At 37.4% G+C, this 17050-nt stretch overlaps 1 protein-coding gene across 2 annotated transcripts; it reads right to left on the bottom strand.

The window, feature by feature from the left end:
* Window positions 1-60: 60 nt before the first annotated feature.
* On the bottom strand, window positions 61-13391 carry phf8 (PHD finger protein 8). 2 transcript variants are annotated; one of them, XM_062427292.1, is made up of 22 exons: window positions 13143-13391; window positions 12242-12574; window positions 11943-12028; window positions 11703-11829; window positions 8764-8924; window positions 8450-8591; window positions 7392-7578; window positions 7109-7271; window positions 6920-7007; window positions 6345-6451; window positions 6142-6233; window positions 5728-5817; window positions 5309-5590; window positions 5121-5203; window positions 4867-5036; window positions 4572-4657; window positions 3771-3892; window positions 3164-3495; window positions 2945-3040; window positions 2744-2853; window positions 2248-2608; window positions 61-2156 (listed from the first exon to the last, which is right to left on the bottom strand). In XM_062427292.1, the coding sequence occupies exons 2-22, from the start codon at window positions 12337-12339 to the stop codon at window positions 2068-2070; spliced, it is 3072 nt and encodes a 1023-aa protein (XP_062283276.1). In that variant the 5' UTR covers window positions 12340-12574; window positions 13143-13391; the 3' UTR covers window positions 61-2067. The 2 variants fall into 2 exon arrangements, with proteins under 2 accessions (XP_062283276.1, XP_062283277.1); XM_062427293.1 differs by lacking the exons at window positions 61-2156; window positions 2248-2608 and having other exon boundaries at window positions 2744-2849.
* Between the last annotated feature and the right edge of the window lie 3659 nt (window positions 13392-17050).

Genomic DNA, 17050 nt, shown 5'->3' with positions numbered 1-17050 from the left:
TAATATGAAACTGTATTCAAACTCACTGACAAATCAGAAATAAAAGGTGGACATTTTAATAACAAAATGCATTTAAACCCCTATATGCTGTATGGAAATAATGTTTAGATGTGAAAACAACAATACAATAATTCGTACAAAAAAAACAAAAAAACACTGTAGTAACCACTTTTTTAAAAGTAACATCTAATGTGGCTTAGTAACGTCTAAATTGTAACGACTACAAAGTGTAAAATTGTATTTTCAATGGAAGAAATCATTAAATGTAAATGTGTTTATTACAACACAATTTCTTTGTTGTATCTCATTGACTTCCCAGTTCTCCAGTAGACTGAAGCATAGTGAACACAAAACCTTTCATTTGGCCCACAAAAAAACAAACAAAAAAAACATCATCCTTTTGGTGATTCGGTGGTCCTCAAATAAATTCAATGAAAAAAGAAATTTGCCCAAGGTATATTTTATCTCTTCCAGGTCGTATTTAAACATATCATGTTTTAAAACACACAGTACACACCAACACAAGAGTGAATATCAACAATAATTAATATATAACTAAATGGAGGAAATTAAACGAGGGCATTTTTCCCCAGCAGACTTCCAATATTACACTGACAAGACAACATGAAAAACAAAGCATGACAATTACTGCGTACAAATATAAAAAAAGAACTATTTCAGATATTTTCCAAATACAGCAATGTATCATGTACAAGTTATGTTAAGAAAGATTTCAAAGTTTTTGAACTATAAAAAGAACTTAAATTACAACATATATTTACATATCAATTTATATCCTGCAACTTCACAATGTTTTCACACAGTAAAATCTACACTTCTGCCAACATTTTGTCACTAGTACATTCTGTGGAAAGAAAGCTTGTGTCTACATCTGGCCCAGAATGCTGCCAAAAATTATATAGGGCACAAATTATTGCAACCTGCAGGAAACTTGTCTCTTCATCTCACAATGTTTTTCCATTCTTCCAATGTAGCTATATAAATTACAAATATTACAAATATTTACAATGAAAACCGAAATTATATTTAAAAAAAATAATATAACAAGCAATTAATACACTTTTTGTTTTACCCTTTTGATCTTGAGTGGTTGAAATTTAAAGTAGGGACCAAGAAGTATGAACTTCCAAAAAAACGTGGTGGTGAGAATATACTCAGTTAAAAACAGGCTAAAATATGACAAAATGCTGCCTTGTAAAATAAATATAACCAGAATAAATATAAGCGCACAATGTTACTCGTGGCATCAGTTTAGCACTTTTTGTGTGTAGAGCTACAGTATATTGGAGCAGATATACAAACACCAGTAACAAATTCCTCAAAAAGAATGAATACAGCATGGCATAGTGGGTGCTGACACTGAGCATAATCTGGATTTTTGCAAAACTGTTTACTATGTAAAGATTTATCTTTTGTAATCATCAAACCACACAAGAATGTTTTATGAGGTAAAAATTAGGTTTTAAAAAAAACAACTAAATACAACACTACTACTGCATGACTGTGCGTCTGTGTGCCTGTGTTTGGGATCACATTTTAACTGGTAAAAAATGTGTTGTTCTTTCCCTTTTAAAATTCACAATGGACAGAACAATATCTTTTCATAAATACAACCACCAAAAATAACCTAAACAAAAGAGCCATTAGACTTTGATGATTTTTTCTATGCTAGTGAATCTAGCTAGTTAAATCAATGTCCACCTCTCATTTCTTAATGCTTACCACCATATCCCATTGCCAATGTCATATAGTAGTATATCATTAAGAGTTTTAAGTGTTAGCACATTACAGTGATTTGTTCAAGTCATAGATGTGCTTCTGCAAATACCTGTAGGCTGATATGGGTGGAGTGGAGTGCCAAAACAGGCTGCAAATTAGCTTGGTGTAGGGCAAGATATAGTGAGATTCAATAATAAGTGAAAAAAGTAAACAACTTTATCTAGAGTATAAAATATAGATTACTATCTCTACATCCGTTAGACCTACTTTCACAAAAAGTAATTTTCTTCATTCCAATTTAAATCTTCAGCCACCTTCCAACATCTCTCACAAGAGAAGTTTGCCGTTGCGGTGAATTTTCAGAATTTTTCCAAGTCTCTGTTTTGCTGTTGCAAGTCCTTTCTTTGGACGTTTACCTAAATCAAAGTGACAGGGGAAAACATATTAGAAAATGTGCTGTCACAGCGATATTAAATTATGCTGTCATTGTTTTAAGTTTATGCTTACCTTGACCAACTCCTGTTGTACCTTGGCTGACTTGCCCTGCAGGAGATGCACCAGAGTGAGAGCTGCTGTTTTGCGGAGACAAGGAAGGTCGGCGTGAAGTGAGGAATACACCGGGGGCCATGGCTCCGCTGCCTCTAGGGCCTCCGGGGCCAAAAGGTCCTGGTCCCGCTGTGTATTCATGGTCCAGCAGACTGGCAGAGTAGTAATCCATCCTCCTGTCTGGGCTGAAGTCTGCTGTTGACTCTGGAGCAGGTGGTGGGGAGGGTGGGGCTGGCTCAGTCTGAACAGGGGGAGGAGTGGCTACAGGAGCAGGAGGACGCTGCTTTTTGGTGTACTTCCTTTTCACAGGTTTCTGCTGCTCCTTGATAACGACCAAAACAATAAACAATAGTCACTGTCTTTTATTGAGAGTAAAATATGCTACTTCTTCACGGTATTCACCAGACATATATTCCAAGACCAAATAATTCAATCTGTGCTTTGTGTCCCAACTCACTTGTTGTGCCAGTTTGGCAGCAGCTGCTGCAAGGCCAGTTTCCACAGATGCAACTCTAGCCCCTTCTCTGGCTGGTCGCTCCTGTTTTGGAAGGGTGGGCATCACCCTAGCTATAAATGAAAATAAATTATTAAGAGATCAGTCATCAGAAAACTAAAAAGCTAATTTGATATGTCTTGCTGTCATGATCAAGACAATTACCTTTCGGGCTCCAAGGTGTGTCATCCCAGTTTTTCTTCCGCTTCATCTTAGCCTTGTTAGCCTTGTCCTCCTCATCAGACTCCAAGGACGGGTAAACTTAAACAAAAATTTGATAACCATCATCAAACAGTGGGCTGAACAATAAAACGAAAAAAATTGTAGTCTGACTAGCATTGATTTGTACAGCAGCAGGTGGAAATCATTAAATGTATTGCTCACCATAGTCTGAATCTTTAAAACAGGTTCCCAGAGTTTCTTGTTCATCTGGACTGTCCTCATCGCTAAGGTGACGAGCTGGCCGCTTAATTGGCCGTTTTCCAGGCCGCTGGACTACAGGTTTCTTCTCAGGATTTCCAGTCTTTTTGACCCCTCCAGTCACCCATACAGCCCTGCCACCCTTCTCCTTGACAGCCCGAATTCCCTCTGTCAGGCCTCCAGAGATAGATAAGGGAGATGAGGAGGAGGAAGATGAGGACGAGGAAGGGGGGTTAGCCATGGAGAGCATACCCTGGATGGCATCACGAGTACTGGGAGAGGCTGGGGCTTCCTCACTGAGAACAGGACAGAGTTGAGCAATCACTCATCATTTTAAAAATAACCTCTTAATCATTGTGTAGAGCCTGAGCCATTGCAAATATTTAGACTGTGCAAGTTTCAAAGGGTACTGGATTCTCACAGCAACACAGTGATGTATTCTTTCCACTTTGGTTTTAAACAAATACATACATTTGAACAACATGGATTTAAAATACCATCACAGACTATTCTCAATTTTGAGTGTTGAATAAAATAATAAAAGAATCACTGGAGAATAAAGAAATCTAACCTGAGTGCTGCAGAATCCAAGCCTGCCACTTGCTTGCTGGCCTTCAATAAGTCCAGAATGCCCCCCGCACCACCCTTCACTCCATGAGCGGCCAGAGCTTCTTCATCTGTGGTGTAATCTTCCTGAAGCCACATGCACAAACATGATACTGTTACTATGTGCTGTAACAAAGTGTATAATGCATGACATGTAACAAATTGATGGGAAAAACATTTTGTGTTACATTTCACTTTGTTTATTATTTATTTATAAATGTCAGGACTACAATGAGAATCATATTATACTGTGTACCTGTTGCAATGAGTAAGCAGTTATCACAAAATAATATGAAGAACTATGTTAGATACGTTTGCTGATCCATAATACGACATTTAAACTGGAGATCTCATCAGTGCAACAAGCCTGTGCATTATGATAAGTCTGGCTTGATATAACTGTGAGGAAATAAAGTTTATAGAAATTTGTTTGACAAAGCAGCCACGGTTATCTGGTTGAACAGGGGAAAAGAAAGTGAATGTAAGCAAACGACGACGTCAGAAAAACAATGCTTGTGAGGAGCTGTGACCAGTTTGATACAAAACTTTGAAGTAGAACCTGTTTGGTTTTGTGTGGCAAACATAATAACGCTGAACGCAAAGTCAACATGTAGTTAATATAGTGAAATCTTGTCAGCTCCTGCAAAGGCATGTGTGAAGTAAGTTCCTTATAAGTCATATCAAGACTTATTGACTAATACTGCTTAAAGATGGCATTCAGTATTGGCTCGAGATAACTTCATTAGTATATCCATAATAATCTCACCTCAATGTCAAAGTCAACCTCTCCGGGTTCCCTGATGCGATTGGGGTCAGAGCAGGGTTTAGCTCTGGGCAGCTTCCTAGGAAGACCTGAAGGCAAATTTATTACACAATGCAAAGTGGTTTAGAAACCTACTATTAACCACAGCATATTACGTGCTACATTTAGTCAACAAGCATTCAATCAGCTTTACTGATGTCTCATAAACTTAGCTAACTAGGTAAATGAATTAAACAAACACAAGTCCATACAGTGCCTGCTACATTCATAATACTCTTGTTTGAGGTCAAAATCTCACCGCTTAGTTTCTTTTTCTTGCTAGATCCTGTAAGCTTGCGTCGCGGAGGAGGGGTCTCGTCAATTTGCAGCTCATCCTCGGACTCCAAGTCAGAGAGACTGGATCCCTCCATGGCTAGATGTTTGAACTTTCCAGCACTTCCTGCACCATTATTGTTGCCTTCCTTCTTACTGAAGACAGAGAAACAGCATGTAAAAACGCCAGCATTCGGCAGGACCATTACATCATAAAAGTAACAGGAAGTCAAAACTTACCCTTGGATTTTTCCGTTGGTCAGCACAAGTTTGAGTTTGCTTTTATTTAACTTCCCTTCAAACTCTTCCAATGGCAGCTCCAACTGGGAAAACAAAGGAGATAAGTGTTTCAAAAAATGGTGAAGTTGAAAAATCTAGACACAAAAACTGCTGGATAAGCATTCTTATTGTCACCGCTGTCTCTTTACCTTGTTCTTGTTTTTGGACTTGCCAGGTTGAAATTTCTTGAGTGTATGTTTGGTGTGGATCTCGAGGAGGTCAAGTTCTCCTGCTTCTGCCTTGAGTAGACCCTTCTGACTCTTCTTCTTGGTTCCTGGTGGCCCAAGACCCCCCAACACCTCCTTGGGTTTGGGACCTTTCTTTTTTCCAGGGGGACGTCCTGAATTTTGAGAGGTGGTCAGGGGAGCTTTAGAGAGTGGTGAACCAGGAAACTGAGGTCCAGGGCGGCCGATGTTTTGCTGAAAGATGTCCTATGAAGAGAGAGGGAATGTAGCCAGTCAACAATGACAAAAGCACATTCAAAAATAAAACATATTCTCAAGTGATGCAACAAACCTTCCATTCAACAGTAGAAACATGTGCAAACTTTGAGTGATCCTTTATTTACCTCAACAAGACGAATCTCCTTGGCCAGGTCCTTCACTAGCATTGGGGTATTGATGGTTTCTGGAATCTCAATTTCATGATCTGCTAAAGCCTGAGTGTGATGAGATAACAATATTATAATTTTGCAAAATTATATACTATATTCTGTTATAGTATTATAGTGTATAATGCATTTTTGTGTCTTGTTTATGGTAATAATGTATGTTTACTTTCAAGGTGAAAAATGTCTTTTTTCAATAATAATCTTAAAATTATTATTCCACCCCGTGTTCATTTGAACTTTTATTGTATTGCACAGAAACAAATTCCAGTATAGCAATGTCACAATTAGTAATGGAGGAAAATGGACAAAGTAATGAAAAAAAAGGTGAGGATACGAAATTGCAAAAGAATAAAGCATTCATATTCTGGTTACCTCTTTACGGGTCCAGCTGCGGAAGGCGTTGTTCAGGGCCTTTGCTCCATGAACCAGGTAAGTGGCAGGGTGCCTACGGTTTTCTCTCAAACCTGTGAGACAGAATTACATAAGGTACAAATACATAAATTTAACACAGACCACTGAAGTAGCTCACATAAAGACGTTATGAAATTGATATTATGTTATTTAAAATTCCTTACCTCTGAAGGTATCAAGAAGGTGCTTTCCAACATACCAGCACACAGTCTCAAAGTTGGGAAATCTGAACAAGTCTGCAGTGCTTAATCTCTTCTCTATTTCATACGCCCTAAAAAGGTCAACACAGAACATGAAAAGTCAGACATAAAATGATAATTAAAGTTGGAAAAGAGTATTTCAATAGTAGTTTTGACTTTAAGTTCCATGAGAGTATTTATGTTTGAGTTTCCACCATGTCTGAAGAGTCATGGAGACTAAACAAAATACAGAGCTAGTATAATGTGGGAGAGACTGTGGGTGAAAACACCAGTGGGACAAATGTATGTCTGTACTATAATAAGGATTTACCAAGTGTTTTTCTTTTAACTGGTTGTTTTTCTGCTTTTAGTAAGCATTTAGAAAGTAAAGTTATGTTTCAGTTTCATTTCTCTCCCTCATTGTCTTGCTTTTTTGGACTAGTGGAGATGTCATGTACCTACATATATTCAAACATTAAAAACATCAGAGAATACTTCATTGTAAAAGGTCTATAGGGAGTGCATGTATTTAATTTGGAAAGAAGCCTGAGTCAACTAACCGAAGCTGCATGTCAATGTTAAGACTATGCAAAAAGTTTCCTCCAAAGGCCAGGCAGTCCACAGGGGTCAGCACTGCATGAATCCAACCTGGAAGACATCCATGTCAAAAATGCAAACATAGCTAGATTACAACTATGTGTGCAACAATTGCTTGTTCAACTTGAACAACTACTTATATTACAGCTTACCGGTTGGTATGAACAAGGTGTTTCCTTGTTTGACAGAGCACCTGTAACACATATCAACCTGGTCTCCAAAGAACATCTCATTCTGGTTGGATGAGGAACTCCAACGCTCAAAAAGTGCCAGGTTGGCTGGGGTGGGGGAAACTAGGTAGAAGATTTTTTCGCCCTGATATGAGACATAAAAGAGAGAAGCTCTTTAAATGATAGCAGTTTATTTTTTTAAGATAAAAAGTGAGTCAAATTCAGAATTAGCATTTACACAAAAATACTTGTTTGTTCCGCTCACCCTCAGAACATGGTACCACACTGATGTGCCTCCGAAGTCAATATGGAAGTCTGTGTAGCTATCCTTAACTCCCATTAGGCAGTACTTTTGCACATTGGGCCGTTCAAACACAGATTCTTCAGGCCAGAGGTTTTCCACCCATGACAGTTTCCTCACAATCTTTGGAGTCTCCACCAAGTTTGAAAGCCTAAAACAAGTCCAACACTTCAAAACATCTGTAATAACACAACTTCCCCATATCATGTTTGTATTTACTAACACTAATTCATTAGATCAACTGAATTTGATAGAGAATAAACATGAAACTCAAGTAACAAGACACTGCATTGTAATGATTACGGCTGGGTGGGGAGATTTCAGTTACAATATCAATTTTGCTTTTATATGAAAGAGATTCTCAGAGAAATAATGCTGTAAAATGTACAAAGGACCATCTACCTGCTGCATTATTAAAATATTAATGTTTACATTAGGAATTGACCCCAAAGCTACATTAATGTATGTTTTATTTAACAATATAGTGCAACTCGACAGTGAATGAGTATTGAGTGATCAGATAAGTGCTTTCATTAGTGTAGTGTATAATAACTTTAGATTTTAAATTGAATAACCAGGCAGTAAGTGTAAATGTGGTGCCTATAAACTCACCTACTGTAATGTAAACATCACCAAAACCTCAGGAAACATACACTTTGCTATGCTGTTGTCTCACAAAGCATTTGTGCAACAGGCTTGGTGATGCCTTCAGTGGAGCTGCTTCCGCCAAGTTCAACAAGATCTTGCACAACAAAATCTCCTGCAAGATCTCAAGCACAGCGAGCTCTGCCCACAAGATCTCCTGCAATGAGATCCAGTGGATAGATCTTGTTGAACATGGTGGGAACTGCTCCACTGAAGGCACTGAAGGCAAGGGAAGAGCCATAAATTAATAAATCAATCCCAGATTTTATAAACCAATATTGGAAAATTTAAATGAAGATCAATTTGAATTTGACCTTTTTAACCCAGCCCTGATAAGTACGAACTGCTAAGTCAATGAGGTAAATATCTTTATGCACCTGGTCTCAGAGAACTCCAAGCTGATGACATTCAGTACTCTGTCTCTGTTGGGGCTGTTATAGTATTCAACAAAGTCTCCCAACCGCATCTTCAGATCACATTGGCGAGACACGTCAATCACATCAATCTCTTTGTCTGCACCTACAGGTAGAACAAAATGCACTTGTTTGAGAAACACGTACATTCATTAGTCATGCCCGACACAACAGAGAGAATAAATCTGCATTTCATAAATGCACATTAACCCAAAACTCTTAAAGAACAGTGAAGATCTATGCATCTAAATATATCCCAACAGGTGTATGAAATTTACCGATATAGTGCTCTACATCACTGACGCAGAATGATGATGGGGGAAGGGTCATGCCTAGACCATCCCGCCTCAACACCATGACAGGAACACTGAATGAATGCTCCTCAAGAAACTCCACTGTCAGATGGGCCCCAGACGGTTTTAGCAAGACTTCATCCGCACTGTCATAGAAACACAAACAGAGAGAAGTTTTGATTTTGATTACCCGAGGAAAATATTAAAAACTGAATTCTTTACAAATTTGTTACACCAAAGCATAAGCTCTCCAACCAGCCAAATAATGCAGTTGCCTGAAGATGGAAAGCAAAAATTAAAAAATCCTTAATCAGTAGACACCATACATGAAGTAAGCACAGTAACATAAATGCTAGATCGACACTTCCATTATATGATGCAATCAATTGCAATAACAATGCATAAACAGTGTTTCCCCTAGAAATTTTTGTAGCAGCGGTGCTGTGTGTCGGTAACCTAGCAACACTAAGGGGGTCCAGGGGTATGCTCCCCCGGAAGAACATTTTGAAAAATAAAGGGCTGCAACTAACAATTATTTTGATAATTGATTAATCAGTCGATTATTTTTTCGAATAATCAATGAATCAGATAAAAAAAAATGTTTTTTTAATTTCCACCCCTTCATTCAAAAACAAAACATTATTTCAAATTGACATTGCAAAAAAGTGCTCAAACAACATGTTGCTGCTTGGACGTCCCTGAGTTGTTAATTTAATATTAAATTATAAATAATAATTTAAACAAAATGTTCATGTCTGATAGCTTTAACAAAATAACTACACAAAAAGAGGTATTTTCTGTTGTTCAATCGACCTGAGCTGTTGGAACAATAAATAAAAGATAAATAATAATAATGGTTTATTTTTGTAGTAACCAGTTTCACGTTTTCCATCATTAGGCTACCATACAAACTATGTGCGCTAGCTTCCCCTGCTGCTCTCCTCATCTCCTACTGCTGACTGTGTGATCTCAGCAGGTAGAAGCTGATAGTTCACTAACTATAACCAGGGAGCACACTGCAACAAGATTAATGATCCACACAGTAACATTATATCATTGATATGACGCGCAAAAGCGATAGAAAACCGATCGTTTTTTGTACGCGTGCATACGTGCGCACACGCACCTCGTGCCGACCGGCAGGATGCAGCATACACTTTCTAGTTGTATGTAGTGTGAACTGCTCCTACACTTTAGAAGATTTCGGTGCGATTGGTCTAATAAGCAGCAACACAGATCTATCAGGACGCTGTGCTCTCACACGCGCTGCATTAATAGTCACGCACACCCACGCGATCGCAGTCACTCTATAGTGTGTGCTCTTGCTCGCTCGCTCCAGATTCTGATGATTTGCGGGCATCAAGGAGCCGCTATCAATATGCGGGAGACTGCCAAGAACGTCCGGGAGAGTTGGGTTGTCTGCTTTTATCCTCCCCCTACTTCAGTAGCTTATGAAGGGAGGGGGCAGGTTGTGTTATGAAGCCTAGCCTACACCAAAGCCAAAAGCAAAGTTATATGGTTAACTAGCTGTAGCAACTTCTAATGAAATCAAGCAAGTTATCAACATAGTTAACGTCACGTTACTTCAAGCACAGTCATTTTTGCAGTGGCGCTGAGAATTCAACAGCGGCGGTGCGCCGCTGCTGAATGAACATAGGGGAACACTGCATTAAAAAAGTTTATGTACATGTTCATACCTATTATGTATACTATACTTAGTTGTTGAGACAATATATTACATACATGTAATACCAGTACATAATTTCAAGGAAAATTCAGGTATACTTTAACTTGGCATATTTCCCATTTATGATTCCATTGAAACTCGGTTTGTGCTGATTTTGCCATCTCTGTTGCAGAAATTCATGAAAATAAGGATTCATGCAAAACAGCATTAATCAGGGCAAGCTGTGAAAGTCTCCCCCAGCTTTCCAATTAAACATCATTTTTAAATGAATAATTAACACCGGCTAACCTAAGCATGTTACATATTCATCGGTGCTCGCCCTTTAGTTTACATGTGTGACGCTTAGGAGAACTTGAAAAATTTAGACATGTCTAAGGATGAGAGTGATTCTAACTGTGCAAATACAGCATATGAATTTGCAATTTTGATCAACCCTGCTATCAGGGAGACTTTGTTTCACCTCTCAAAAATCAACTGTAATAAAAGACCACTCAACAAAGCAGTCACCAATCCATACAACAGAAAAAAGAATTTATGAAAAGGATCGCAATATGTTTGACCTAATAATACATTTTCCTACTCTAACTATAATCTGAAATTACAATTGTAGTTGAGATAAAAAGTCAGAATTATGTTGAATAATGAGACCCGAATACTAGTATTTGGGTTAATATGCAGAGTTATATTACCTGGAGTGTCACTTTATAAGCAGTAGTCAATGAAAACTGCACAATGCATATTTTGTCCTTGTATTTATTTTATGTATACTTACAATGCAACTACTTCTCCAGCGGGAACACATTCTAAATGCTCACAGCAATCCACAGCCTCAGTTGTGTACACAGTGTGCAAGTTTCCCTGAATATACATCCCTATGCAGTTAGAAATAATAGCTGCTCCATTTGGCTACTTCATGTGTTTATTTCCAATAGAACTGAAAGACAAGCATTTGAAATGATTCATGTATCAAATTATGTTGATTAGGAAAGTTGAGGGATGCTTGCAGAGTTTGCCCCAATGGACACTACTTTGTGTCTTCATTTCCCCAAATCTCTACAATGGAAGTGGCAAATGCCAAGTTAGCAGCACCTATTGAGTTCCAATGGTCACATGTATAGGAAATATGCCATGTTGAAATACAACAGAATTTTCCTTTAATGTTTTCCAGTTTTATATCTAAATTTTTGAATAATAAACCATTATCTCTTCCATAACAGGACAGCAGAGAAAAACTTACTTTGGAAAGGTGCGACTCCGTAGCTCCCTAACAAACTGTGGGCTTCCGGTCTTGACAGGCTGACTTGGATCTCTTCCTGCACTAGCACCTCCATCTGTCTGCTTATTGCCTCCACGGCGTTTGCGCACTGAGAATAAATGGTGTCAGAATACAAAGATCAAACGTTGCACAATTGTGTGCATGTAAACCAATAAAAACACTACAGTTTCAGAGAGGTATACTTGAAAAATGTCAACTTACTGACAGATGGCCCATGGGTGACCTGGCAGTTGGGGCAGTGATACAGGTCAATTTCAGCTGCTTTGTCCTCCTCGACTCCAACACAGCTACACAAAACACATTATTATATCAAACGAAGAATTCACTTAACAGATAGCTGAATCGACTGTGATGAGTCCAACACAAACAATAGCCACAAAGAGGAAAACTCAGATACAGTATAACCACATCATATTTCATATAGAATCAGACAGAATAGTAAGTATATGGCATGTTAACAACAATATGAGCAAGAGTGTTTATTGTGAAAAATAACCTACCTTCCATGGAACCAGTCTTGACAAATGTCACACTCGATCATGAAGCGTGTCACATCATATGGCAAGCGACACAAGCAGTACACTGGCACCGATGCCATACTGAGAGAAAGACTGTGTGTATGTGTGCGGGTGTGTGAACAGGCTATCAACAGTTACTGGTGTGAAGATGTCAAAATATAATTCAGATGGGACGGACAATTAAAAAAAACTGAAGGCTTTAATGATAATGTACTGAGGGCAATATGACTGTCCTGTATGAACTGTAAGTCTGTCGCTTTTTTGAGGGATCCCTGTCACAGATACACACATGCCCACCAGGATTCACCAGGAAACCTGTTGAGATAAATGAGGACGACAAAACGTGTTAATAGCTGACAATGAGACACAACAATAACGCAAACTAAGAAACCCTTCACACACTAAATGTTAAAAACTTAACTGCCTTCAAGGGACGTTTCAACAGTTACCCCAGCAACCTGAGATGATAGCTCAGAGTAACGGACAACTAATGCTTCGTTTCGGTAGGGTTTCTCATTATAATTCAAATACTATGTTAGAGAGTTAATAACTATCGTAGCGTAATGTCCATCCCGGGTTAAAAAATTGGATTTTACTTCTGTTAACCAGTTCATGTTAACAGTAGGTCGTAAGGTTAGCTCGTAATTTGTAAACATGCTGGATGTTGTTTTGCTATCAAAGCGCTAACGTTTTTAGCCAGAGAGCTAACGTTAGCCACCGATGTAGCTAACCTAAACATTTGTCAATATGTTAATTTTAAATATACAAAAACACACTGGCTGCAGTAAAAAAGAACATGTGACATAGCTGACGAATTTCAGTCAAAACAAAAAATGCGTTGTTTGAACGAGAAACCTCCCTAAAGTGATATTGAGCAACTCACCGAAATGTAGCTGCAGCAGGGCCGAGCATTCAAAAGCCGCTATAATCCCTACGCAAGCTCGGGGGCAGCTGTGGCCTTATTATGCAACGTAAATTATTAACAATTTGCTTCACCACATTTTTGTTTAACAACTCTGAATCGCCCAAAATGTAAAGGCAAGGCTCAGAATTCACCACTGGATCTAAAAATGAGTACCCGAAGCGACCTAAACGAGCACAATAACTACAAATGACGGCGTACTTAAATGCACCAACGCCATTTCAAAGGCAGCAGCGTCAGACTGTTGTTCGTCGCTGTCCGCCGCTCACTGAACAATAAAGTTGTAGAGAGTCAAATGTGGAGTTGCAGTCAAGCGAAAACGTTGCAGAAAGTTTATGCGACAACAAAGCTGCAGAAACAGGATAAATCATAGGATAAATCCCACAACTTGAAAGTAGTCTGTCAAATATGATGTATTTTTAAATATATACATATACGAATAAATGACAAATGCATTCATTAATAAACATGTAATTATATTGAAACATACCATGTAATCAAGAATCTTGGAATGTGTAAATATATTAATATAAGTACTTAATTTATGATAATATAATTACTTACTATTACTTACTATTATTATAATTCATTTTATTTTTTTCCTGTTCAACAACTTGTATGTTGAATTGGATTGACAATGTTACATTTAACTACTAAAAGTAAAATAAATTACACCACATGTCAGAGGAAATTAAATAAATGTTATTAATCCCTCTGAGAGAAAAGATATACAAAAGGGGAGGAAAAAAAATTAAATAATGTGAGCTGTAATATAATCATTCAGATTGCACATTTATTAATTTCACTGAATATTTTACGTTCAATTTCAGTCAGTTTTGGTCTTCCTGTGTTTTTGTATATTTAATTCCTTTTTACTGCATTGGCCTTACCATCATTTTAAAATAATTATAAATTGTTTCCATTGATTTAATTTCAATATATACTTATCATCTTAAGATACATTGTTTGGTATTAGTGATGGATAAAATTGAAATTCTCACCCATTTCTTTTGATAATCAAATTATTACAGTTTTATCATGATTTCATATAGTTGTGTGCTGATGCAGTGCAGACTTTAAAATGAGTCCTGCTTTTAACTGCATTGATAGACAATGATAACAAAAAACTTCAACAAAAAACAAAAGTAGACATGATGTTCATTGTGATGGATCCCTATCAAATATTTGCAAAGTGATTTTCACTCTGTGAAGTAGAGATCATGTGTTTTGTGGAAGGAAAGAAAATGTATCACAATGTAAAAAGTGTGCTATGTTACAGAACATGTTTGGCAGCAGTGTTTAAAGTACATAGAAGTACAGAAATGTGACAACCAAATGCCTCATGTGATCTCTTGTAAAAGTCTGTTATGGCAGGTAAAAAAAAAACACAATATCATAATATGATGTTTAACATCATTTATTTTGATTAGTTACAAAACATAAATAAAATCAACAGTTGAATTAGTTACAATTTACAGAGGCTAAATCACCAGCAACATACTTTATATTACTAGCTTTCTCTGTCCAAATGTCCTTTTATCATTGGTTCTCAGTCATGCCATGTTGGGACTCCCCAGATTTGAGTTGCATCAATTATAAGCTTATTGAAAATCTGACCTGTAGCCCAGCAGAAAGGCTTGTGTCATTCTGTTATGTAGTTTTCACGTTATCATGGTTAAAAACTGAAATAAGATGTCAAAAATGACCAAAAGCTGTCTGAATATAATCTAAAAAGACCCTGGCCTGTCAGGACTCAGAGAGGTATATAAAGGCAGGGGAGTCCCATGTAAACAGGGATGAAAACCAGTGTTTTATAGTTTCAAATAACCTCTGATTTATAATGATGAGAACACAATTTTACAATTTGTACAACCCCATCTCAAAATACAAAAATAATCTTTATCTTTTAGATAACATTTTGGTAACACTTCAAGGACAAAGCCAGCTCCATATCATGAAACATGATCATCAAGCTGCAGCTTTCGGTCAACATGTTAGTATCAGACATGACAGCACAGTATCTCACCTTCACTAATAATGAACTACATCTCTGTGAAAATGTGGGTTGTCTTGAAAAGCAACAAATACAGAAAACCATTGTTATATCCTAGATTATGCAATTGTAGTTTGTGAACAACCGTAACCTTTAGCACAAACTATTGCTCCTTAACACTTCATGTTTTAAAAGTCTTTGACTCACATATAGCAATCTTTAACAATCTGTACACTCTGATGTTTTCTGTGGCACACAACCTCTCTATCATTAATATAACAGAAACACTGCTTTGACTGCAGGCTACTTATTACGTCAAAAATGTTTCAAAAATGTATCAACGCCTGATCATTGATGGTCAAGTGTGTGTATGGCTAAATGCACTGTTAACCCAATAACATGTAATATATCTTCTGATATAGTACTGCATCTCTCTTCATCAAGTGAAGTGAATTTAGCAATAGAGGAATGGAGCAGTTTTGTCTTAAGTAAACCTTTTGCAGTGTGCAAAACCACGTGTATGGCCCACAGTTCATCTTATGACAGATGTATTCACATTCACATCATTCACAATTGAAACAAGAATTTGTACAACGGAGAAAAAAAAAAGAAAAAAAAAAGAAGACAAATAGCACAACAGTGTGGGACATCAAACCTATGACCAGTATATGGTCTAAGCTCTCACTTGTTTTGTTTCTTGAAGAAACAAGCCCATGACAGGCAGAGTAAACATTTTCAGCTGAGTACAGTGACATTTGAGAGGCCGCTTTGAATGAAAGAAACAGGGATGCAATTTATAATGCAATATACTGTGGGACTATCACAAAGCTTTGTCACACAGAAAAAATATACACTCACACACTCGAAAATGCAGTAATTTTAAAAGGCAATATGGGAATCACCCATATGGTCTCCCCAGTCTATAATAACTTGGCAGTTGTTTTTTTTTTCATTTTTCATCTTCCTCCTCAGCATGACACCATGATATACTGTGATATGCGGTGCTCAAACTGAAAGCAAAAATGTCTACTGTGAAAGCATGTCATACTGAAAGCCAATTTACTCATGACTGATGAATTATCTCAATAGGCTGCAAATAGTAAAGTGAGATTCATAAATATACAGCAAGTGCAAGCAGTTTGCACTCTGGCAAGTCAAGTTAGTCATAAGGTCATGCAGTCTTGGGCTGACTGTACTCAGTTATCCACTGAACATAGATGGCATGTTTCAATTCACCATCATGTAATCAATTTATCTGAATTTATATCATGTCACTTGTGGTAATTCAGACTGTTTCTAACATACAACTGCTGAACATAGAATAATACAAACTAAGCACATGCTTTACCGGTGCACTACACTGCAACAGTTTAGTTGCATTGTGGTTTTGATATTAGCCAGATAAAATAACCGTGCTCTACTGTGTAACATGCTGTTGTTTTAATTATATTTTCATTGCCCATTAAAACGCCTTGTGCTGTAGGCTCACGGTTGAAAAGATCATGAAAATTTAATCTATGCGTGTGGTTCTTGTCAATGTGCTGCTACAAAAATATTTTATGACTTACAGACAAATCAATACAATACATGCTGATCAATTTAGATGACCATTACTAATTGCACTTTTAAAATTGATAGTCCTTTCACTGTAAGCATTGACAAATCAAAACAAAAAATGTCAACATATTGTCAAATATTTTGTCCTTCTTGTCTCTGCTTAGGGAGAGTTCAGGTCCAACTGAGTTGGTTAGAAAACAAAAACATGAACGTTAATTTGTCAAAACATACGACATAAGGGATATGTACTAGGATAACCCACAAACACTCACCCACACTCATAAATGCGCACATGCATGCACGCACACACACACGCACA

The sequence above is a fragment of the Scomber scombrus genome, chromosome 10, assembly GCF_963691925.1.
Source record: "Scomber scombrus chromosome 10, fScoSco1.1, whole genome shotgun sequence".
Classification (NCBI taxonomy): Eukaryota; Metazoa; Chordata; class Actinopteri; order Scombriformes; family Scombridae; genus Scomber; species Scomber scombrus.
Note: the sequence above shows the minus strand (reverse complement) of the source record. Positions and strands in the feature narration are given on the sequence as shown.